The sequence below is a fragment of the Macrobrachium nipponense genome, chromosome 4 (assembly GCF_015104395.2).
Source record: "Macrobrachium nipponense isolate FS-2020 chromosome 4, ASM1510439v2, whole genome shotgun sequence".
Taxonomy (NCBI): Eukaryota; Metazoa; Arthropoda; class Malacostraca; order Decapoda; family Palaemonidae; genus Macrobrachium; species Macrobrachium nipponense.
Window position 1 is genome coordinate 34,691,451 of NC_061100.1, and position 25,991 is coordinate 34,717,441.

The following is a 25,991-nucleotide window of genomic DNA, read 5'->3' on the forward strand; positions in this document are numbered from 1 at the left end:
TTCTACTGAGTAAAGTATGGCTTTACTTCTACTGAGTAAAGCCATATGTTTCAAGGAAATTGAGCAAAGGCAATAATAAAATTAATTATAAAATTAAAATTAAGTATGCTAATTGAATGTCTTAATCTCTCTTGGTCTCTCTTAAGATATACTTCTTCATCTTTTTGGTCTCTTTTGTTAACATCCTACAGTTCATATTTTTTAGCTTCTTTTAGTTATTGTTCAAAATATGCATCCATCTACCCTTATTATTACTTGCTTTGCAGCTTTAAATTCTTGATGTTCATATTTTTCATACTTTTCCAATTACATTTTTTTGCATCTTTGTTGATCCACTTTATTGTCCAGAACACATACTTCCTTCTGTCTTCTGTGTTGATATTCTGATTAGCACATTCTTCCCCACATGTTTGCCCAGCCTTTTAACCTGTTTTTACCATTTATATTTCATTTCTCAGCTTATCCTTCACCAGTCTGAAGGCTCCTAGTACATGACCAGCTTTAAGGCTCTATTCATGTAGACTCTTAGCCCCCTGTCATGCATAGAGGGTGGAAGGATCATTAGAGAGCATTTGTTCATTATACTTAGATTGTTGGAATAGCACACTCAGATCCAGGGGAACATCGCCTTCTTTTCCATGAAAGGTAAGGACATCAGAGCTTCCTCTTCACCTTTAACTTTCAAAGTCCTACATGTTCCTTGCTTCCATTAGGTATCGATCCCCTGGAAGTAGAGTCACCTCTTCGTCTAGGCTTCTTAAGTGAGTCTAGAGTTTTAGTGGCGCCAGCTACAGTCTTGTACTAGCTTTACAGCTTCCAGAACCTCGAGCTAAGAACTCTCCTGGCATCCAGTTTGCCTAGCACCAACTGCCGCTTGGCTCTGACCATAGAGATACCAGCACCCAAAGCTTTCTGCTCTCCTGGCTTTCAGCTCACCTGGCACCAGCTACAGTCTGGCTCCAAATGTTGAGCTCCCAGTACCCCAAGCTTCTAGCTCGCTCAGCGCCCAGCTCGTCTGGTGCCAGCTACAGTCTGGCTCTAGGTTTTCAGCTCCAAGGGCTCTGTGCTTCTTGCTCACCAGGCATCCAACTCTTCTGATGCCAGTTTTTGAGTTCTCAATGCACAGAGCTTCCAACTCTCCTGGCACCAGCTACAGTCTAGCTTCTACTATAGAGCTCCCAGCATCTTTAGGAATTCTATCTTAGTGCCAGCTAAGTCTGGCACCAGGTGTAGAGTTCTCAATGACCAGAGGTTCCAGCTCTTTGGGCACCAGCTATAGTCTAGCTTCATCTTTACAGCCCCAAGCGCTGTTGAGCTTCTTGCTCACCTGGCATCTATCTTAGCTGGCTTGAGACTTAGAGCTTCCAATGTCCGCAAGCTCCCAGCAGCTTGCTTGGTGCCAGCAACATTGCATCCAAAATTGAATACCCTGGTGTAGTAACTGGCATAGCATTGTGGGAGGAAGCACAGGACCTATTCCTATTTTATCACCTTATAGTAAGTTACAAAGATTTAGGGAAAAGGAAGTACATATATCTTAGTTTACCCAGTCCACGAAGCTGATTAGCAGCTCTCTTAGGGCTGGCCCAAAGGATTAGATTATTTTGACGGGGCTAAGAGCCAATTGGTCTCTTAGCAACGGGACCTACAGCTTATTGTGGGATCCAAACCACCTTGTATTGAGAAATGAATTTTTAATCACCAGAAATGAATTCCTCTGATTACACACTGGCAGCATCAGGATGTGAACTCAGGCCATGGATTGATAGTCAAGTACAGAACCAACTAGGTAGCCAGGGTGTACTATGTACTTGGAGCATTCACTACTCTTGGTTATATTTCAGTGTAGGTGTCAGTGTTGTTTGGTTATATTTTGGTGCTGCTCCCTGGGCAAGGGCCAGTACCAGTCAAGCTTTGCTAGCCAGCCGAGTAATACCCTTGCTGCAAGTATCCATTACGAGTGAAGATGAGCACAACCACAGACAGATCCACCTACAGTGGCTCTGTTAACTGATGGGAAACGGCAGCATTGTTTTTTCTATGCAGCCAAGTTTTCTATTTCAAAGTCATTACATCACTAAATGTTTTGGAGTAGAATATGTCCATATCCCACCTCCTTCAATATGGCATCAGCTATGTAAGTAGTACTTGGTAAGTAACTTAAATAAAAATGACATTTTTAAAATAAAATAAAATATGAAGCCCCAAGAAACTACCAAAAATCTTTTGAGGTGTCTGTCTCCCACAGAACAGGATCAAGAATGCAGAATGCATGGCATAAAAGAAACTACATATTTAAATTAGGAAATGACATTTCTCCTAATAATGTTTGCAACACCAGTGAAGTGGTCCATCTGTGAGCAAAATATCTCTAAAGAAAATTAAACAAATTTAGTGTACACTTGAGAAGTAGAAAACCAATGACACCATGAATAGAAAAAAAATCATTATGAAAGAGTAGAGTAGACACGTCATCACTAACAAATACTCACAACTTTCCTCCTCATTATCTCCAATGCCGTGTAACGCAAAGGACCATTGTGAAATTCTGCCAGTCTTTCCTGTGCTTCATTTTCCAGAAGTCCCCACTTATCTCAGTTTTCTTCCAAGTAGGCCTGTGTTTTACAACTTTCCTGGCCCTCGCAGGACTTGCTGACAATATATGATTTACTATTCTCCCAGGGGGTGTGCCGAGATAAGTCCAAGCCATCTCCATCTCACCATCATAATTTCCTCCGTAGGGGGATAGCACCGTCAGTGCACCTCATTCGGTGCAAAGTAGGCATTACTTAAAGTTCTTTGCAACGTCCCTTCAGAGTGCAACTGCAAGGTTTTCATCCTGTAACACCTTTCAAACCTTCTACTGTCAATATCCGTTTCAGCGCTGAATTGCCGCATAGTTGCCCTAGTGCTTGGCATAATGCAAAAAATCTACATAAATCAAATAAAAACCGTCATAATTACAGTCAGTGATTATCAAGTATAGAGTTTCTCATCAGTAGCTAAATCTCGACTGAGGAGAAGCAAGCGCTACTTTCAGGTGAAAGACTTGGCCAATGTACAAGTATAAATTACAACTTTAGATACAAAGTTCATAGTGAAACGTCTGGCTGCGACACATGCTGTATAGAAATGTCTAGCAAAATTGGAAATATAACCTAAGACAGGCTGGTTATACACAGACATTTTATATGCTAAAGCTCATTAATTATATGTTGGTTTTCACCACTCGTCGATTGACAGAAATCTTTATAGGCGATTCCTTAATAAAATCACAGCAACATGAGTGACGAAAACATGTCTAATGTTGTGTTGGTGGTCCGTATGACTGAGCTTGCGTAAGAAATGCTTAAGTCATTCTCAAAATAATGTTTTCTAGTTAGTCTACTGCTGCCTTTTTGTTCTTGACACTGAAATTTTGTCAATTTTAGAAACTAGAAAGTCTCTCTCTCATGACATCGTCATGAGAGCGAAAAATGAATGAATGGGTTATGTACTGGAAATATTTTCCAGTATAGTATAATTTCAGTTGAGGTTCCACTAAATCTAGGTCAGGAAATGAAAATTTGATCTGCTTAATTATAAACTCTTTTGAAAAAAATGCATATAATAATAATACTCATTATAAAAAATTGCAACAACAGTCATCCAATTATAGGGATAAAAAAATCAGTTATCAAAACCCCGTCCTTGTACTTCATCACGAGTTAACACCATTTAAAAACAAGTCCTAACTTCCTGAATAAACTTAAGTTAAATCGGAAATCCCGCTGTGTCACGATAGATAAATACGTCACAGCTGAACGGAAACTGAAAGACAGAGTGGCTGGTCTTATCAGTGTCACTGTTCAGACAGTTCAGTAGCAACAGCAAGCAGTACAGGAGCATAAGCCAAGCCGTGAACATCACCCGAAGTTACTCTCCTTCCTTGAACACCCTCAGTTGCTACAAGAAGCTAACATTCCCCCTTTCGTAACACCAGAGATCAACGGAATTTATTCAACATAAGAAAATGCGACCTCTCTTCATTGCTTTGATTCTGTATCTCGCCCCAACCCTGCAGGCAGGCAGATTAAGAGGTTGCATCGAAACCGATGTTTGCACAGCCATTATATTCAACCAGTTGATTTTAAATGGCATCAGAAACGGTAAGTTCTACCCAATTTATCGTTTATAAACGGCTCCAGTGAGAAATTATTGGACTCTCTCTCTCTCTCTCTCTCTCTCTCTCTCTCTCTCTCTCTCTCTCTCTCTCTCTCTCTCTCTCTCTCTATATATATATATATATATATATATATATATATATATATATATATATATATATATATATATATATATATATAATATACATATTAATTTGAAGCGTGTAGGACTGAAATACTAAATTTCTGCAAATTAACCGACGTTACTTTAATATATATATATATATATATATATATATATATATATATATATATATATATATGTGTGTGTGTGTGTGTGTGTGTGTGTGTGTGTGTGTGTGTGTGTGTATGTATGTATTTGCGTAGATATAAAAGCCTAGATGCCGCATCGGCCGGCCGGACATACGTCATCAAGTCCGCCATCTTGGCGCGGTAATTCAAACAATGCAGCAGGCTGCAGTATATGACGTTTTTTCGCCACTATTCGCTTAATATTGAACGGATTTTCTTGTCTGATGGTTCGTTGCAAAGCTTACATAATTCCCTACAAGGATCTAATAAAATAAAGTTGTTCCTTATTGTTTGAAAGTTAACTTGCAATGACTTTGTTTTAGCAGGTAGGGGGAAGGGGGCCTAGTTGTACACAAATGTTAATATTTACCCATAACTATTGCTGTAAACAATAATTTGAAATGCTGTGATAAGACAGATTACTAAAGTAGGCCTACAGCTATGGATCTGTGCAACTTAAGTAAAATCTTTCTCTCGAAGTGCTCTGTTAAAAAATCCCCCAATGTAATTTTTGGCATATGCCTACAAGTTTAAGTCATAAAACTGTAGGGTTGAGCCTAAAATAAACTACAGTAGGCCCTAGAATAACTAGGATTTCTGTGTTATCTAGCCTGCTCCTTTGAGCCTTGGGGGGTGGGGGTTCTTCCAATTTTTTTGGAACGGGATGCTCCTCAGTGAATTCTGACCTCTAGACCTGGCTTTGGAAAATTTAGGGGGGATCAAGAGACCTCGTCTAGTGGCAAAAGTGACCTATCTCTAGACCTAATTTTATATGGTGAAATAATTATATAGAACTTAAATTTTTCACAAAACTACCTTTAATTTGCTCAGACTAGGATATATCATTATGGCAAGCATTAACAGTTCAATATAGCTCATCTCTAGACCTGTGTTGTCAAGGACCCAAATTATTATACCTTATTTGGGATAAGGGCCTGGGCCATCTCTATAGTACTTCTACCCTTCCAGAAGGGGACCCACCAATAGACCAAAATTGCCAAAATGAGCCAATCCTGACAAGCAACCCTGTATACCCGGTCATAGTAACCCCCCCCACCCCACCCCCACCGAGCCTTTCAGCCTAGGCCACAATCATAAGGCCAGACTAATTTTTTTTCAGCTAACTGTTCATTGGTTTGGTCACACATGTACAAATTTAAAGCTATGGGTGGCCTTATGGGTCATTAAGCCTATACTTTGAAGTAACAACTCTCAAAATGTATTGCACAATGATTTATTTTCATGATATTTGTTCTTACATTGAATGTATATATAACATTTATTGTACATCTGTGCATTTATTTATAAATATTCCCAGCAGTTTAAACAAGTTTTTTTTTTTCATTGCTGTTTCCAACAGTTTAATGATACTACATTGTAATGATAATCTATATGTAATGATAATCTATATGCATTGATATGAAATTAGCAGGCTATATCAAAACATCAACAAAAACTCATTATGTGCCTTGCTTGGCCATTTAGTTCTTATTACAAGGACCAGGTTAACACTTTAATATTACATAGCTATAATGCAGTGAAAGAAATCTAGAAACATCAAAATAGTGTCCAACATACACGATTTACCCTATTGACCTAATGGCCCTTAAACAATATTGTTTTAACCATTTTTTTTCGTAGGCTGTCTTATCGCAGCATTTCAAATTATTGTTTACAGCAATAGTTATGGGTAAATATTAACATTTGTGTACAACTAGCCCCCTTCCCCCTACCTGCTAAAACAAAGTCATTGTAAGTTAACTTTCAAGCAATAAGGAACAACTTTATTTTATTAGATCCTTGTAGGGAATTATGTAAGCTTTGTAACGAGCCATCAGACAAGAAAATCCGTTCAATATTAAGCGAATAGTGGCGAAAAAACGTCATATACTGCAGCCTGCTGCATTGTTTGAATTACCGCGCCAAGATGGCGGGCCTGATGACGTGCGCCAGCCTATTCAGCTAGGGGCCGATGCGGCATCTAGGCTTTTATATCTGTGTGTATTTGTGTGTGTGTGGTCTTGGGTGTTGGGTGAGGGTTTGTAAAGGTAAAGATGGGAAGGTTGATATATAGGTAAAGTAGCATTACTGCGTATGTGCGTGGTCGGGATTCCGGGAAGACGGGGAAATGTCCATGGCAGTTTTGGTAGGTTCAGATTCTGGTTGTTGGGACGTCGCAGTCTCTTGCTTCATAGATTGTTCTCTTAGGGGTGTAAGCTTGTTTTGGAATTAACCTTAATGCCATGTACTGAAGTCCAATAAGGTGAGTTTTTGCTTATTCATTTTACATGTTATACTGATAAGGTGACTTTTTGGTTATGCATTTTTCATGTTATTCTGATATGGTGAGTTTTTGATTATGCATTTTTCATGTTATTCTGATTAGGTGAGTTTTTTGTTATGCATTTTTCATGCTATTCTGAAGGACAAACTAGGCTATCTAGGCAGTTTTGGTTAAGAAGATGACAACTACCTACCTAGAATCCCAATTCCATGTGATTGAAAAAATTGGGTTAAGGCCGAAGGAGATTAATTGCTTGGTTAAAAAAGTTAAAATTGGTTGCTAGGCTTCAGAGAGTGAATGATTTGGCTGCATTTATTTCATTGTTTTTGGAAGGTGGTGCATTGGCTCTGTCTAGCTACTTCGCAATGAAAGATGACGACAAGGTTGAAGAATACCTATTTGAAGGAAGCGCTTTTCAAATGGAGCTTTTGAAGCATTTGGGATATTAACTCATTCAAGCAGGTAGATGATTTTTATAAATGGATCAAGAAGGTTGGCAGGGTTATCTGGATTCAAGGGGGATTGGGGTAGGTTGGAACACATAGGTAGTAGGTCATCATTTGTAAATGGTATACCTAATCAAGTCTGCATTATTACAGCTGCTACCTGAAATACAGGGAATGACAATCATTAAAATTATTAATACTGAATCAAGAATATTGACATATTGTACATAGGGTAAACGACCAAGTGACCACCATTTCACTCTAAATGACCACTTTTAAAACTCGATATTTAATTGGTAAAACAACAATACAGTTACATCTTTAAGCATGCCATTCAAAAGATTAAGTTTCAATCTTTTGCTTGGTATGCTTAAAGATGTAATTGTATTGTTGTTTCACCAATTAAATATCGAGTAATAAAAGTGGTCATTTCGAGTGAAATGGTGGCCATTTGGTCGTTTACCTTATAGCTATAGTGATGTTGCTGATGTTACGTATTACATGTAAGCCCAAGTCTGTTGAGAATAAAGCAATAGGCTAGTTGGGTGGGGTGAGTGGGGAATGAGTTCAGTAGGCGAGTTTTTTGGTGAATTCAGGGGTGACCGGGGCAGTGTTTACGGGTGTGGAATGGAGGCCCAGATATGCTGTGTAATTGTAAGGACCGAAAACCAGTTGTGTGCTTCGTTTGTAAGAAGGTGGGTCTTATTTCAACTCAATGTGATTGGAAAACGAGAAAAGGGGAACTGGTGTGCCAACAACTTCTCCCTCAGAGGTGTAAGGGCGCCCCGCTTGAGTTAACATTTGTTAAATTGGAGTTGAAAGAGTATTCTGTGGTGGGCTTGGACATAGGTTGTTCTACTACAGTTCTTGGTTCACATTTAGTGGCTAAAGTTAGTGGAGGAAGGGTCATAACTGCCTTTGATAGTAGAGAGATCTTGTGTTAAGGTGAAATTATGTAAAACTGAATATTGGTGATGGTGCAATTACTGTAACTGCTTTTTTGGCTGAGAAAGTAATTGGCAATATAGATTTAATTTTGGACATTAATGCAATCAATGGATTCAGAGGGGTTACAGTGGCTGAGGGTAAAGTTATGTTTGGTGAGGCAAGATGTTCAGTGATAAGTGATAACTTGGAGTGTGGTGCTATGGCCAATGCCTGTGGTAATTCCAGTGCTATTGCAGTTGAAGATGAAGATTTTGTGGCAAGATGTGATGGGAGTCAATAGACAGTAGAGTGGTTCATCAAGGAGGAAAATAAAGTAGAGTTGACGAATAAGATTAGTTGTTATGATAAAGGATGGGATGAAAGGAAGAGGAGGGAGTAGATCAATGAATTGAAGAGGGTATTTTGCTCCTCAGGGACAAATATTGAGGATGAGGTCTTTTCCTGAATGACTTTTGAGCAACCAACTAAAAATAAAGTTAGACCAGTGCTAGTGTGAGAGGTGGACAAAGAGGCAGGTAGAAGTGTACTGATTTTTATTACAGTCAAGGGAAATATAAATATACAGCATGCGGACGGAAATGTGGTCGCCGACCCGCGAGAGAGTAAAAGTGGGTCGGCGAGACCCGATTTGTGTTTCTTGAGAGACATAAAATACAAAATATAAAAGTACACAATATGTGGTTATACAAGCTTTATACACTGACGGAAAGCCCGCTGAATGCTCTTTCAGGGGGAAGTAAGAACAACGCGAATGATGAATTATATACAGAGAAAATTATGAATAAGCGTTGTCCTTACAAATACTCCCCCCCTAAGACAATAATTAGGTATGATTGTTGGCTGACTTCTTTGTACTTCGGGTAGTCACTCGCGGAAGCGAGCTGGACGGCGGAGGCGCCCTCGGGTGCGTGATATTAGTTGCTGTGGTAGATCCTCGGGGGTTTCCGGGGACGGGATGCCTCCCCTGAGGTGATCCTCGGGGGGTTCGACCGTCTTTCGAGGGCGGCCGCGGCTACGGCTAGGAGGTTTGGCGATCGAAGGAGTCGCTTTTTTCCGAGGAAGATTGAGGCGCCCTGTGGAATCCGCGTCTGCGAGGTCCTCGTCCATGATGAAGGCTGGTTTCAGGCGATCGATTGTGACCCAGTCCTCGCGACCGTTGATGGATAAGAGATATGCCTTGTCAGTGCGTCGTAGGACGCGGAAGGGACCGCGGTAGGGTCTCGTTAGAGGCGGGCGGCGGGCGCTCGTCCCTGACGAAGACGTGCTTGCACGATGATAGGGCCTTCGGGAGGAAACGTTTGGTTCTGTCGGAGAAGGTTTTGACGCAGGGCGTGAACTTCCCGGCGGATTCCCGAAGCCTGGCGATGGAGACGTCAGCGTCGTCGGCATTGGTCGGGAAGAACTCGCCAGGGACTGTTAATGGCTCCCCGTATACCTTCTCCGCGGGTGATGCCTCGCCGTTTGCCCGCGGGGCAGTCCTGAGACCGAGGAGGACCCACGGTAGTTGGCTCTTCCAATTTTCGTCGGTGCAGCGCGCCATCAGGGAAGCCTTGATCGAACGGTGGACTCTCTCCACCATGCCGTTAGCTGCTGGGTTGTAGGCGGTGGTGGCATGTGCGACGTCCCCATTAGGCGGGCCAGGGCAGTCCACAACTCCGACAGGAAAACTGGTCCGCGGTCTGTCGTGATTTCGTCTGGCACTCCGAATCGACTGATCCAGCTGGCGAGGAGTGCTTCGGCACATGCTTTCGTGGTCGCCTCCGACATCGGCGTTGCCTCGGGCCATCTGGTGGAGCGATCGATTACCGTCAGGAGGTACCTGGCGCCTTCCGACGGGGCAGGGGGCCAACGACGTCTATGTGGATGTGGCCGAATCTTCGTTTCGGCTGCGGAAATTTCCCCACGCCTGATTCCGTGTGCCGACTGATTTTGCTAGTTTTGGCAAGGCACGCAGGTCCTGGCCCACTCGAGGGAGTCCTTCCGAATTCCATGCCAGACGAACTTCTCCGTCAGGAGGCGCACCGTTGTCCGGCCCGAGGGGTGCGAGAGTCCGTGTATGACGTCGAACACGGCTTTCCTTCGGTGGCTGGGATCAGCGGGCGCGGGCGGCCCGTGCTGATGTCGCAGAGGAGCGTCATGCCTGCGGGTCCGAAGGGCACGTCTTCCCACTTGAGGGCGGTGATAGCAGTGCGGTATGCGGCAGTCTCCGGGTCGGCAGCCTGTTCCCGGGCGAGGTCTTCGTAGTCGACCCCGAGACGCACGGCGTTGATTTCTATCCTCGATAGGGCGTCTGCCACGGGGTTCTTCTCGCCAGGCACGTACTGGATGGTGCAACCGAACTCTGCGATGGCTGCTAGGTGCCTCTGTTGTCTCGCTGACCAAGCGTCGCCCGCCTTGGTGAAGGCGTGTACCAAAGGGAGGTGGTCCGTCCTGATCGTAAAGGGGGAGCCCTCGAGGAGGTAGCGGAAATGTCGCACTGCTTGGTACACTGCCAGGAGTTCGCGGGGTCGAACGTGCTGTACCTCGTCTCGGCGGCTGATAGTTTTTTGCTGTAGAAGGCGAGTGGCTGGGGCTCGCCCTGGACCATCTGCTCGAGGACAGCCCCGCAGGCGACGTTGCTGGCGTCGGTGGTGAGGCGTAAAGGTGCAGCCAGCGGGTCTTGGTGGCATAATGATCGCCGCTCTGGCGAGGGCCCTCTTCGTCTCGTTGAAAGCCTTCTCTTGTTCGGCCTCCCACGTTAGGGCCTTTGGTTTTCCCTTCAGGACCTGTGTTAGAGGAGACATGGTGCGGGCGGCGGCGGGGATGAATCGGCGGTAGTAATTGACCATTCCGATGACTCCTGCGGGACTTGACCGTGGTTGGTGTTGGGAACTTCTGCACCACGCCTACCTTCGAGGCCATGGGGCGCACGCCCGTCGCGGAGATCTCGTGTCCGAGGAAGTCCACCTTCTCGGCGCCGAAGGTGCATTTGTCGAAACGGACGACCAGCCCGTTTTCCTGCAGGCGCTTCAGGACCGCTCGGACGTGATGTAGGTGCTCCTCCAAGGACCTGGAAAAAATCAAGATATCGTCGACGTAGCAGACGCAGAAGGGCAGGTCCCCCAGGATGCTGTCCATCAGGCGCTGGAAGGTGGCCCCTGCATTCCTCAGGCCGAAGGTTGAGTAATGGAAGACGAAGGAGCCAAAAGGCGTGATGATGGCAGTCTTGGGGACATCCTCGGGGTGCACTGGAACCTGGAAATAGGATTTTAAGAGGTCCATTTTTGTGAAGACCTTCGCCCCATGAAGGGGCCCTGTCAAATCCTGCATGTTTGGCAAGGGGTATTGGTCGGGGATTGTAGCGAGGTTGAGTCTTCTGTAGTCTCCGCAGGGCCTCCAGGTGCCGTCAGGTTTCTGTACCATGTGCAGGGGCGACGCCCAAGGGCTCGATGCTTTCTTGCAGATGCCCATTCGTTCCATCTCCGAGAACGCCTGCTTTGCCTCCTGGAGGCGGCCTGGAGGGAGTCGTCGGAACTTCGCGTGTGTCGGGGGGCCTGTGGTGGTTATGTGGTGGAATATCCCGTGCTTGGGCGGCGTCCCTGCCGCCTGACGAAGTTCCGGCTTGAAGACTTCGGGGAACTCCTGCAGGAGGTTGCCGTATTTGTGGGGGGCGATGGTACAAATTGTAGGGGCGCCCGGGCCTGCTGCCAGTGGAAGGGAAAGGCATGTCCCCGTGTCGAGGAGGCGTTTGCGGCCCACGTCCACCAGGAGGCCGTTCTGCGCCAGGAAATCTGCCCCCAGTAGCGGGATCCTGACGCCTCCGCGATTGTGAATTCCCAGACGAGTAGTTTCGCCCCAAGATGGATATTTCGAGGGGCTTCGTGCCGTAGGAACGGATGGGGGTCCCGTTTGCGCGACGAGGGAGGTTGTTTTGTCGGGCTCGCGGCTACGGTCTTTTCCTGACGGCGGAATATCGAGTGCATTGCCCCCGTATCCACCAACATCCTCCGGCCGGAGATCGCGTCGCGGATGTAGAACCCTACGGTGTGTGGTTCCGACGCGGCCGTTGCCACGGGCGGCCTTGGTTTTGTTTGCCGTCGCCGTTTTTTGACTGTTGGAAGGTGCAAGGGCTTTCGCACCTCCTGGAGAATCTCCCGAACCTCCGGTGGAAGCGGCACCAGGAGTTTTCACCTCGCTGCGTGTGGGAGGACTTCCCTTGGGATACGGCGCCGATCTCTTGCGTTGGGTCGTCGTCGTCTTCTTCCTTCTCTGCGGCCAGGCACACGGAGGATCGGGGGGGGGCGGCGAGCTTCGCGTCATTGTTCGACAACGTCAGCTTCTTTGCTTCTCTAGTAGTTCGTCGTCCTCTAGGGTGTACGCGTCGGTCAGCTGCTTTCGGACGTCCGGCTCGAGTTGCCGCAGGAATATTTCGCGGCTCAGGCTGATCTCTACCTTTTTTCCGTCGGGGCCTATTTCGGGCAGACGGACGAGGCCCATCACAGTGTCCCAGGCATCTTGGGTGTCGGCGCCGCGCATGGGTTCGCGACTAGGTCGAGGGCGCGGGCGGCCCCTTTCAGCGATGGGCACGGAATAGGCTGTCAAGAGCCTTTCTTTTATCTCGTCGAGCGTGACAAGTCCGATTCGTGCTCGACCGGTCAGCCAGTTAGATATTCGGTCAAACACCTCTGTCGGGAGAGCCGCTGCAACGAGGTCAGCCTGCAGCACTTTGTTTGTGAGCCCCGCGATCCGGAATTGCCCTTCGGCTCGGAAGAACCAGGAAGACGGGTCAGCCGTTGTGAAGGGGGGCAATTTGACAGCTTGAGCGGCCGCTGTGTCAGAGTCCGTCGCTGGGGCGGGGGAGGCCCGGGTTTCCCGCGAGGTACTGTTTGCGCCCATTGTCCTCTCTCACAAAAACGGTCGACAGAGTCGTGAATGGCGGGCCAAACCGTTTGAGGAAACGCCTGAACACACCTTGGGCAGGTATGCCGTATTTAGTCCGTTAGAGGCGTTGGTTATTTCCACGGTAGGAGCTTTCAGAGATCTATACTGAGGCGCCGTATGAGTCCGTTAAAGATCTCTGAAGGTGAGCGGCGGTAGTGAGTCCCTTAATGGCTGAGCCAAAACCGCTTGGGTCACCGTCCAAACCGGGAGGTCACCAGTTGTGAGAGGTGGACAAAGAGGCAGGTAGAAGTGTACTGATTTTTATTACAGTCAAGGGAAATATAAATATACAGCATGCGGACGGAAATGTGGTCGCCGACCCGCGAGAGAGTAAAAGTGGGTCGGCGAGACCCGATTTGTGTTTCTTGAGAGACATAAAATACAAAATATAAAAGTACACAATATGTGGTTATACAAGCTTTATACACTGACGGAAAGCCCGCTGAATGCTCTTTCAGGGGGAAGTAAGAACAACGCGAATGATGAATTATATACAGAGAAAATTATGAATAAGCGTTGTCCTTACACTAGACTTTAGAGAGCTGAACAAGTTTGTAGAGTGACATACTGGGGGTGATGCTGTTGATGTGGTGAGTCCTTAAGGGAGTGGCACAGAATGCAAGGTAAACTAGCTATTGTAGATATGAAGTCTGCATATCTGCATATTAGAGTGGCCAAGAAGCTGTGGTGTCAACTACTCATAAATTATAAATGGTGGACTTACTTTTTAAAAAGTTTGGAATAAGGTTGAATTCTGCTCCTCGAATTATGGGGAAAATTTTAGACTGTTTTTGGGAGGAATGAATGGATTGTTTGCTAAATCACCTGAGACTTTGGCTGGAAGTTATGCTTTGAGTCCTGAGATAAGTGAGAAAAATGGTGTTTTGGTATTTTACAAGAGGTAATGCCATCCCAGAGGTTTTGAGTGAGATATCATGATGAGCATTGTTTTCAGTTTGTGGAAAATTGGTAGGCCACTAACCTGTAGCTTTTGGCTATGTGAAGTGACGATCTGGTGGTGGGTCATGGGACAGTAATGTAGACCCAGATGTTGTGTTGATGCTCAGAGGTTGTGCGGAAGGTAAAGGAAGATGATCCAGTCCAAGGGCAGTGGCATGTTTCTCTGTCTGAGGATAGTGTTCTTTGGTGCAGTGCGAGTAGTTTAGCACTAGGAGTTGTGTTGTGGTTGAGGATGTAGCTTTGGAGATAATTTACACAGAAAAGGACCCTTACCAGGATTCGAACCAAAGTGTTTTAGGCTTCATACAGCAATGAACCAGAGTCTTTTCGTCTTCATACGGCAATGGCAGTGACATATCCATTCAGGCATGATGAGAGACGTGAAATGGTAACGACTCTGCTGTGTATATTCCTGCTGAATACAGGTTCTGTACTTGGGATAAAAATTAGCGCACGGCAGTGCTAAGCTTGTAATGATTGATTTGTGGTTACTGAAACTGGCGTTACAGCTTAGCTCATAGTTATGTATTTGTCTGTAATTTAGAAGTAACTTTTCTTTATTCTCACATATTAAGAAAACTAATCCTAATATCGAATTAAACAGGATTATGTATGTACATTAGTCAAAACCAAATAATATCTTCTTGATGGTTGAATGGATATGTCACTGTTGTCTCTGTATCAAACGAAAAAAGAAACAGGTTCGAATCGTGGCTTGTGCAGATGTACTTTTAAGATAGAATTTCTAATGCGTGTTAATTTGAAGTGCAGTCGACGTTAAAGGTTATGTGTTGATTAGTATATGAAAGTATAGAAATGTCCCATGCATACACACACACACACACACACACCACACACACACACACACACACACACACACATATATATATATATATATATATATATATATATATATATATATATATATATATATATATGTAACCCTCAAAAACCACCGCTAAGCCACCACATCTGTTAACGAGATATTAATCTCGTTATTTATTTGGTAAACGTGTAACTCAAGCGTCAGGCAAACAGACACATAATCTCTCTCTCTCTCTCTCCAAGCAACCAACGGCTCGCGACCTCTCTCTCTCTCTCTCTCTCTCTCTCTCTCTCTCTCTCTCTATTCTAACAGGTAATCAAATGAGAGAGTTGCATTACAAAAATACATTTATTTAACAACGGAAAGATAATGATCCAAGTCTTACTGACTAACTTAATTCAGTTAAACCCCCAACATTAAAATGCCTAAAAAGTAATTAGTCACACCAATCGTCTATTCTCCCATCGGGACCCTCTAGGTCCCCGGTCCCCTTGCCAGAACCCATAGTTTTCGCCAGAATCGTCTGTTTCAAAGACACGAGAAACACACTCGTAAGTATACATAAGTTTAAAGACAAAAATTAAAGATTAGATATTCTTATAAATGTCAAACAGACAACAAGCCACCCCTTTGCCAAAATAGTTCAAGACTCATCCATGCAGCCGGAATATTTCACTCACTAAACATAAAGAAACTTTCGCAGAGCTCCTCTGGCATCTTGCCTTTCTCTGACAGACGTCTCTATCCAAGTCTTCCATAGACTTGGTTAATGATACATTATAAAAGGAAGAGGCGCACACGCACATACGAACGCACACTTCGTTAACGCCTCATATTACTGGCTACAACTAGTTTCCCAAAGGCACTTTGAAAAGAGCCCATGAACTGACGAACATTGACTCGTCTAACTATGCAGTTTCATATCACGCCATCCACAGAAATCATTTATCAGCTTTTCTCAGGTCGTTGCTTCGGCTCTGTTCTCTGCATTCCAAAAAGGTCACAACGAACATATTGGCAATATATCATTAATTATAACCCTAGGACTTATATATATATATATATATATATATATATATATATATATATATATATATATATATATATATATATATATATATATATTACATATGTATGTATATATATTAATTATACTTACCTTGATGTAAACTTTGATCAATGGTATGTCAGCTACTCCCGTTCTTTAGTGGTTGCCTAAACCACCCCTTTTATTATTGGATTCGAGAGAGAGAGAAAAAAAAAACCTGTCGTAAGACAACAACAAAAAGTCGTAATAAAGTTGCACGCCTTCCCCCCACCCCCCTTAAGCAACGGGTTCAGCGTAAAGAGTTATCAGAGTGTTTGAAGCGAAAACTGAAATATAGTCTCATATGCTTCCCTTCATCAGGATACTCGGATTGTATTCTCAAGCTTTCTTGTGAGTGTGTGTGTTTGGTTTTTTTTTTTTTTTTCAGATTTGGGACTGGCTACGCTTGACTTCAGAGGACAGCTGTTGAATGCTGCTGAGGGGTGAGTTTTTTTTTTTTTTTTTTTTTTTTTTTTTTTTTTTTTTAAACATATATAGACACCTTTAAACGGCTTTTTTACGCATATCTACTGTTAGTGCATGATATGAGACTAACACTTCGACCTTTTTTAATTTTTTTTTTAATCTACGCTTTACCCAAAAGACAGTCTCATTATTATTACGGCTTCTCGAATTGAATTGAATATAGAGTTTAGGCCAGAGGTAAAATATTGGGACCTATGAGGTCCTTCAGCTTTGATAGTAAAAGATTTGAAAGGTGTCTTCTTCTTCTTCCCAGTTTAAACCCATTTTTATATGTGGTCGCCGTCATGAATGCGTCGTCTTCATCTATTTCTGTCCTGTGCATCGTTCTCGTTAATACCTTAACATAACATATCTTCCCCCACACAATCAAGTAAAATAAAAAAAAAATTTGAAAGGCGTAACAGGAGGAAATCTAAAATAAAAAAAATTTGAATTGGCGTAACGGAGGATCTTCGCAGGTGCACTAGGAATCAATTGTTAGGAGAGGTTGGAAAGTAAGATGGAAGAAAGAGAATATGAAAGGAGGTGCAGTAAAAGGATTGAAAATGGGTTGCAGCTAGGAGCAGAAGGCACACTGCAAAGAACTTTTAAGTAATTCCCACAGGGCGGTGCACTGACGGCACTAACCCCCCCCCCCCCCCCCCCCCCCCGCGCACCCCCCTAGGGGCTTCGCGGCTTCTTGAAAGCATTTCTACAGTCAGGCCACGATATGAGACTAACAATCCAATTTCTTTTTTCCTGAAGCTTATAGTCTTCGCAGACTTTATGACCGAAATTCCTTTACTAAATATCTTTTAAGGCTCTTTCCTTGACGCCCATTCCAGATATTTATTTTTCAATCTTGTAATTTTAGATAGGTTCAGATTTCCTGAGTAGACTGCTATTTTTTTAAAGCTCTCCCGACATTTTGACAATTCGTTTTCGTTACAGCCAAGATGATGTTTGTCAAGATTGGAACATCGGCTTAATGACTCAGTTGCCTTTGGTGCTCATCATTTTCCTTAATTTCTGCCCTCATGGAATTTCTCGTCTTTTTGCCTCTAGTATCATTTATATCAGTTTTCGACAAACATTTTCTACATTCATGTTCAAGTTCTGAAACCAAAGACTGTAAAACGACTCGTATTTGTATTTGTGGACTTCTGCCAACACAAAACAACTAGGGAAATTTCTATTCGATTTGTCCAAAACTGAATTATGTACCCTGCCCAACATTAAAAAATGGCGAGATTATTCATGAACTTAAATAACTTTTATGCCTCAGAGTTGCCACACAGTCTGGAGTAAAAGAATAAATATAACAAAAAAGTTGGTAATTCTAAGGAAGAGCTCGGCACGGAGATACTGTTTATTAATGATTTTTTTTTTTTTTTTTGACCGAAAAATATTAAAAAAGGTGTATGTGATACAATGCAGGCGAGATACCTTTTAAATTTTACCTTGACTCTAATATTTTTACGTTAATCCCCGATGGGCTAGTGCTAAACGGTGTCCCGCGGAGCTATTCTTCGTAAAAACAAAAGACGGTAAATTTGTCCTAATTTTGGTAAAGTTTTCCAAGCTATCTCACTTGTACAGCATCATATACATATTTTTCTATATTGTTCAGTCAAAAACATTTCCCGATAAACAAGATCTCCTTGCAGAGCTCTTTCTTAGAATTACCAAAACATTGTATCAAATCGACTAAAATGTTCAACTCGAAACCAATTGGCGACAATCAATTCAAGCCTAGCAAATCTAATTTAGAAACAATAGTAATTTTTCGGGGTTACTATTATTGCAGAAAAGTGATAATAAACATGAATTAAATATTCATGAATTAAATAAACATTCTGAAGTAACATAAAGTAAAGTTGAATAAATGATAGTAAAGTAAGCAGGGAAATAAAGCTTTGCACCTCATAAACAGTGCAGTGTGCCCGCAACTGTGTTTGTGGAGTGAACGCTTAGGAATATATAGGAATAGAAACCAAGTCTCACGACTCCGACCTTCGTCCAGCATGTCTACTTGTAGGACCATTTCCAGTGTATTGTTACTAATTCACTTCATGTTTGCGTAAACTATCACTTTCTTCCAGTGCTTACTAGTGGTGTCAACGGCAAGGATAATGAACTCCGGTGTTTACAATGATGCTGGTGTCTCTCCCATGGCTCCGACGATGTTTTTAAAAGACAGAAAGGCAAATAATATATATATATATATATATATATATATATATATATATATATAATTTTAGATTATATATTATGTAATATATGTGAGTAGTGGTGGTAGTAGTAGTGGGAACCATTTGAGAAGAATACGGAATAATCACTAAATCGAGGCTTTTTAAAAATTAATCTAAACTTAGATTTACGTGTCGCAGAAGTTACTATACCTTTCTTATAGCACAGAGAAGTCCGGTATAAAAATAAATTACTTTATAAAAAAAATTGTAATGAGCCACATCAAAGCAACAATGCATGAAGCTTAGTGTATGTTAGTCGCGTAGGTTTCATGAGAGGCACATAATTGGTGCGTGTGACTACAGTTATTAATTATGATCAAATTAGCCTCTCGCTAATGTGTTCGTGTCAGAATTCATAAACCACAACAGCAGTGGATTATCATAATGATACATATCTTGTATTTTCAGAGATGAGACAGGCAACGAGAAATCTAACAGAATACCACGCTTTGATATTCGACCCGAAAGGTAGGTTTGATGATTACATTACTACTTCAATCTTTGTCATAAAAATCCACTATTATATAGTAGAGTATATTACCATGTAAAACAAACGTAGACTTTCGAACACCTGAACGGTGTCCCTTATCAGTGTTGACGTCAAGACAGATTGTGGATTTTTATGACAAAGGTTGTTCTTCACGAGATTGTGAATTTCTTAACATACTTCAATCTTGTTTGTACGTAGTACTACACTTCTCTGGAGAAATGTTCTGTCAGTAATAGTTCCTTTTATTTATCTCATTCTTTCTCTCTCTTCCTCCTTTCTTTTCTTGGATGCGTTTTCACTATTTCAGTTATTTATTTCTTCGTAATGTGTTCTGAATTTTTGTATATGAGCCGATATCATAGGACTATGCAAAAGCCATTGGTCTAGTATGTTAAATTTATTATTCAATTCATTACATATTTGCTTCCAAGGGAATGAATCCAACTACCATATCCGTGATTTATTCATTTCCTTGTGATAATGAATAGGGAATACGATTTTTTCTCTCTCTCATAATGTTTGTCTTCATCCCACCTCTTTTACCTGTAACCAAGTTTGGGATCGTGTCGATCCAATATTCAAATTTATTTTGCGAGTGCCCTTTTGGATTTTTTGTGTTCAATTATTTCAATATTGGTTTCAAAATTTTATTTATTTAATTTAAATTCTAAAACACAAGTCCTTTTCTACACCCCCTTCACGTCCCTTTTGCTCGTTGCCGAATATACTTGTAGTATTCTTGAGGGCCCCATAGACGTTACGACCGGCGGATCAGGTTCCGTTCTGTCTCCGGCATCTGTGTTGCCCATAGACGTCAGATTCACTTCAGTTTGCCGAAACCTGGTAGTTATAATGGCGCTAGACTGACTGCGCTCTTGCGGCAGAAACTGCAAAACCTCAGGGAAAAGGGAGAGCCTAAACGAAATAAATTCTCTCACGATTGTTTATTTACCTATTTGAAACTACCCCGACGACTGGTTTAATTACCTGAGAACGGACAAGCAGACCGACATGGAATTATCATTACATAAGGTCTCCCCTCTTATAGAAAGAAAGCAAGAAACAAAAACACGTATGAGACAATCAAAATCACTATACGAGAGGTTGCTGGACACACAAGTCGTTCTTTGGGGCACACAATCCCAGAGACATGCAAAGCAATTCTTAGTCTAGTTGTATACAGTCTAGCATACAGTAGGTCTATAGTTTCGTTAAAGCAGAATAGGCCCTTAAACTTACAGTTCTGTAGCCAAGTAAGTGTAGAGGTTTCAAATCTTTTCTACAAAAATTTTATTTAAACAAGGAAAATTTAAATGTTATTGAAAAAATTATCTTAAATTTATTTTATGTGTGACAAATAACAATGTAATTTAAACAATAGTACTAATACATACAGACATAACATACACACAATACATACATAACATACTCACACACATGAGTATATATATATATATATATATATATATATTATATATATATATATATATATATATATATATATATATATGTGTGTGTGTGTGTGTGTGTGTCTGTGTGTGTGTGTGTGTGTGTAGTACCATTGTTTAAATTACATTATTATTTTCCTTATATAAAATAAAATAAAAGTTTATGACAGTATATTCAATAACATTTCTGTGTTCCCTGTATAAACTGAAAAATTTTGTGGTTGAAACTCGTGTTTTTACTTGGCTACATAACCGTAGGTGTAAGGGCCTATTCCGCTTTAACGGATCATATAGACTATATATATATCATCCCTCTGTAATTTTTCAAATTATTTATCATAAGCTAATTTCGCTTTCGTACAACGTTCAATAAACTCCTCCCAGAACTCCTTATCTGCGGACGCAGCTGCCGTGTTGCCGCTTCATCATCTCGTTGAAACAAGTAAATCTTGAGATCACGCCATAGACGTGGAGGTTTCCGGCCACCTGAACTAAATCGGATGCCACGAACTGGCAACGGCAGGTTGCGAGTTGGTCGGAGAGGCCGACGGACTCCGCCCACTTTTGGTCGGACGATAACCCCATAGACAGTGAGATTTACTTCCGATTCAGACAACCGGATCCGGCGATCGTAACGTCTGTGGGGGACCTTCACGATACACGAAAACAATAAAATCAAATGAAAATATTGTCTTTTTCCTCACATTTCTCAATAATTTTTTTTAATGATTCTCAGTCTACCATCTAACAACAGTGCTTTGTTCCTCATCTCAGAGTTAGAAGATTGTTACAAGGAGGGAAACAGGGTAAGCTTAGACATAACCAAACTGGAGATAGAAGTGGCGACGCCAATGCTGGACGAGGACAGTCATCAGAACGACATGTCGGCGTTGCAGAGAGAGAAAGACAATGTCGAGGAGGAAGTAACGTCTCTCCAGGCTGAAATACGTGAACTCATGAAGAGCGTGTCAGCTCAGCAGGCGAGCATAGACGCCCTAGCAGAAGAGATTGTCAAGTGAGTGTTTTTCTGCCTTTTATTTTTCAGAGAAATCGGACGGGGTGGCAATCTTAAAGTTCGTAGTTAGATTAGGCCCAACGAAAGTAACAAAAGATGGGCTATTCTGAAAGAAGGAAAATTTCAAGGAATATCGTCTTTATCCCTGCACTTGCTCGAACATTTAATTTCATACTTTCCAAAATAAGGAAAATACCAGCCAAAACAGAGAGGGTTGAATAAAAACGATAAGGACGTAACCCTGTGACCGGAATTCCCTTGAAATCATGCACGTTAGCCTACATGTACCCAAACAAGTAGATACCGAAAAGGTCACACAGTATCCGGTTAAGTGCATCCTCCGACATAAACCCCTCCAAAGTAACATGTCTAATCAAAACATTTTATGTCGTTACTTCTAATATTACTGTTACTACTTCTTCTTCTTCTTCTTCTTCTTCTTCTTCTTCTTCTTCTTCTTCTTCTTCTTCTTCTAATAATAATAATAATAATAATAATAATAATAATAATAATAATAATAATTCAGTTGAAAATGAGTTATTTTCATTATTACTGTTTTCGAGTTCCTCACGTCGTCGTCTTCATCGAATTGTTGTTAGCAGGAATAATAATAATATCAGTGTTCTCAGCGACATCATTCATTATTTGGGCAGAAACTTTCTGTTGTTATTTCTGAAATAATAAGGTATGATTGTATTCATTCAGGAGAAGATTGGACATTTTTATTTATTTTTTATTTGTACTTTAAACGCGTCTAGATTTGTGAAACAACATTTTACACTCGTTTCTGCTTAAGTCTGCAAAGAGATGTAACCAAATCTAAACTTATTTCCACCAAATTACTAATATAAAGGCTAATGAACATCACTTAATATACTTATGTGTACTATTATTAATGTCTGTAACCCAGATTTTTTGTGACATATGGTGTTACTTCTAAGTTACAAATGTACATTAACATCTAGCAACCAAATATATGTTATTATTATTATTTATTTTTTTTTTGGGGGGGGACCTTTTTTTTTTGGGGGGGGGGCCGGGGCCTGTACTAATTGAAAGGAAAACTAATGTAAGTTTACTTTCGCAGACAGACTTACAAACGTTTGTACATTACTCAATATTTAGATTGTGCAAACGACTGCATTGGTTGAACGGACAGGGGATTGTTAATTAGTCTGCAAGAACATGTTACAGCTCACCAGACATTCAACTTAGATTACATAATAAATTTTAAAAACAGAAAAATATTTAAATATAGACAGGAGGAATATATTTACTGAGACAATTTTCTACTTCCAAGGCACTTTTTACAACTTATTCGCGTTCCTATAGCTTATGGATAATTTGCAAGCCAATGAAAATTCATACATTTTTGCTGATCATCATCTTTGTCTTTCTCAGACTTGAGGGAAAGTCGCTGCAGGCTGCAACCACGATGCAACCGCCAGTGGAGAGCATTTGCAGCCCATCTGCTTTGACTGCATAGCCAGGGGGCACTGAGACACCAGCTCTAAAGATCCACAAGACCATAACGTTCTGGAACAAGCTACACACAAACTATCTACTGTAATACCTGCGACTGAGAATTACCTGTCTGCATGCTGTTATATTATCTAACATTTCTGTCATGTTTTAATCTTTGAACAACGTTTCTTTTTATGTACGTTGGAAGTTCTTTGTCCACTTACAGTTGACCGATTGCACAGGCTCCCAAAAATAAATCAGCCTTAAACTGAAGAAATGCATTGTATAAGTGTGAATTTTCTGCTGTTAAGACTTTTAATATAAAGGTCAGTGTATAAATGTCAGTTTGTACCCATTAATAACAATAAAGATAATAATAATGCACTGTAAGCAATCAGTTTCCCCAGGAAGTAGAAGAAGAAGACAATTTTCCTCGTTTAGAGAAATTGGACCACTGGCCTGTGATTTACCAGGTCAGCATTTATATCCACTCGGCCACAGATATATGAGAGATCAGTTATTATATTCTGTATGTATTGGGTCCCACTCCTTTTACTCCATCTATCATTGGATGAATATAGTGTTAGCCTGGTAAATTACATGAAGTCTTGTATCTGAAGATGACTGACGTGTTTTCAGAAAAGGAATATTTCGACTAACAAGGCCTTAACTGAAAAATCCGAACAAAGCAGTAATCTTTTTTTCTGTTTGTGATTTTTCATCCTTGATCTAAAAGAATACAAGTACATTACAAATTAAAACACAGTTAGTCGCATATAAAATTAGACACCTGATACTGTTGTTACGTGATTCAATTTCAGGCTGTGTATGCTTCGAAAAAGGAATTCAGTTTTTTTTTTTTTTTTTTTTTTACTCTGTAACGAGAGGAATCAGTATATTTTTCTCTTAAAGTATAATCTCAGCAGACTGATGAATTTCGGAACGAATGATATTTTAACGTTTTGGCACTACTACTCTGATGCCATTTCCTAAATCAGCTGAAATGAGTAAAAAGATTATGAAAAAAAAAAAAATTTCGGTAAATGTCAAATACTTGAGTTGTACAAGTTTATTTGCGAATCTGCTGTGCACATTACAATAAAGTATTGTGGGATTTAAAGTAAGCCCTACTTATCGGAGTGTTTTAAAATGTCCAAATTCTTGGTGGTGCTCTCACAAAAGCCTTGGAGCATACGGCTACCGTGCGCGTCATCTCTGTTGAATTTCCGGTATTGGCAACAAAGTATCGTACGGTGACTTTCATAGAAGATGCTGCTGCGCATGCTATGTGTATACAATGCGTTATTTGTTGCTTCTATGTTTTTCTATTCGTGGTGGTCGTTTAAGGACGTTACAATGTTCTAATTGCAATCTTGGAGTTCAATGTACCCATATCTTTAAAAATCAATTTCAGTTTTGATCAGATCTGTAATCAGGAATTCTTGAATTTTATACAGGAATATTCGGTAACGCTGGTTGTCTGCCTCGTCAACATTTAGGTTTACTGTGGAAATAATCTTGTTATCATCTTAATATGTCGTTCTTGGCATTTGGTAGCGTTTTCCTGCTAGAAAATTCCCCCAAGCATATGACCAGCCTCACTGTGCTTCATTGGCATGTGGAGTATCTCGTATATGTCTGGCAAGAGGCTGAGTTTGCGTCCTGATTCTTAAACGGTGGGATCGACACCTGACCAGGAACTGACTAGTGTGTTCGTCTTTCGCTATCTCTGATTTAGTGCGCATGCTCAATAGCTGTATGTTCGATTATGCTATTATTTCTTTCGGAGTAACTGGATTTTTCATCTGTTTGGTCTCTAGTGTTATGTGCAAGTTCGGTACATTTTCCATTAATTTAAGAGTAATTCGATTCCGCCAAATACATTGTAATTAAAAGACTGCTTTAAAGTCTTCATCAGAGTATGTTACAGGGTTTTATTAAGATGCATATGATTTTATAGCATGGAAGACTTAAGTGATGTTGCCATGGTTCAAACACAGTTACATCCCTTTGTCAGTGAATAAAAAGATTCATCTTTAATCTTCCACTACTTTCTTCTTCACCTTTTTCACTACTTCCTGGTTTCCATTTTCGTTAAACAACTGTTTTATGCTTGGGTCCATATTTTATTTACCGACTTTCTATCCTTCAATCTCAACCCTTTTACCAATAATTTTAGCCTTGTTGTTTAGCTCTACTAAATTATTCTCACAGTATGCAATACTTTTATCTTCCCAAATTTGTCCAAGTTTAGTCACACCTGAAAAGTAACTATCAACATGAAAGAATATCTTTAAAAAATGGGAGTCAGTATCTGGTATTTTACTAAAATTAGGTAAAAATATGAAAGTAAATACGCGAGTGTATACTAGCACAATCTACAAATATAACCCTCATCCTGGTTATTGTCTGATGACCATTCAGGGCAGTGAAAACGATTTCAGCGTAGAATAGAAAAAGCAGTCGCAAGGAAGGCTCTTGGCACATCAATAGCCAATGGCCTTGTCGGTAGCACATAAGTGGCACGAGATTGCCCGAACAGAATGTGAGATCCTCCGTTATGATGATTCATTAAAAATGAGGGGAACACTTTGACCAAAGCATAAGAATGTGGAAAAGTAAGACTGAAAGGCCAGAGAAGAAAAAGGCGAACATCTTAAATTATAGTCAGATGAGTATCTATGAGAAAAGTCACGTTCCTTCCAGTAGTGATTTTAAGATTAAAATAAAAGTTAAAGCTTTGTATGAAAGCAGGATATGGTTTTTGGTGGTCGCTAGGTTCAGTTGTAAAGCTTGTCCTTAGAGTATCCAGTAACTATGCACCGAGGAATGAATAAATGTTTGGATGAATTTTAACAGCTCATTTTCATCTTTGTACTGGTATAAACAAGGGTATAAGATATGAAATACATAATCTAACTTGTTTTTAGAA

The 25,991-nt window shown here is 41.3% G+C and overlaps 1 protein-coding gene across 2 annotated transcripts; it reads left to right on the forward strand.

Annotated features, from left to right (window-relative positions):
- The first annotated feature begins 3,842 nt into the window (after nucleotides 1–3,842).
- On the forward strand, nucleotides 3,843–23,443 carry LOC135210851 (uncharacterized). Of its 2 annotated transcripts, none has more exons than XM_064243722.1 (5): nucleotides 3,843–4,148; nucleotides 16,314–16,366; nucleotides 19,050–19,110; nucleotides 21,355–21,595; nucleotides 22,997–23,443. In XM_064243722.1, exons 1-5 carry the CDS (start codon nucleotides 4,013–4,015, stop codon nucleotides 23,079–23,081), a joined length of 576 nt encoding a protein of 191 aa, XP_064099792.1. In that variant the 5' UTR covers nucleotides 3,843–4,012; the 3' UTR covers nucleotides 23,082–23,443. The 2 variants fall into 2 exon arrangements, with proteins under 2 accessions (XP_064099792.1, XP_064099793.1); XM_064243723.1 differs by lacking the exon at nucleotides 3,843–4,148 and adding an exon at nucleotides 6,534–6,600.
- Nucleotides 23,444–25,991: the final 2,548 nt, after the last annotated feature.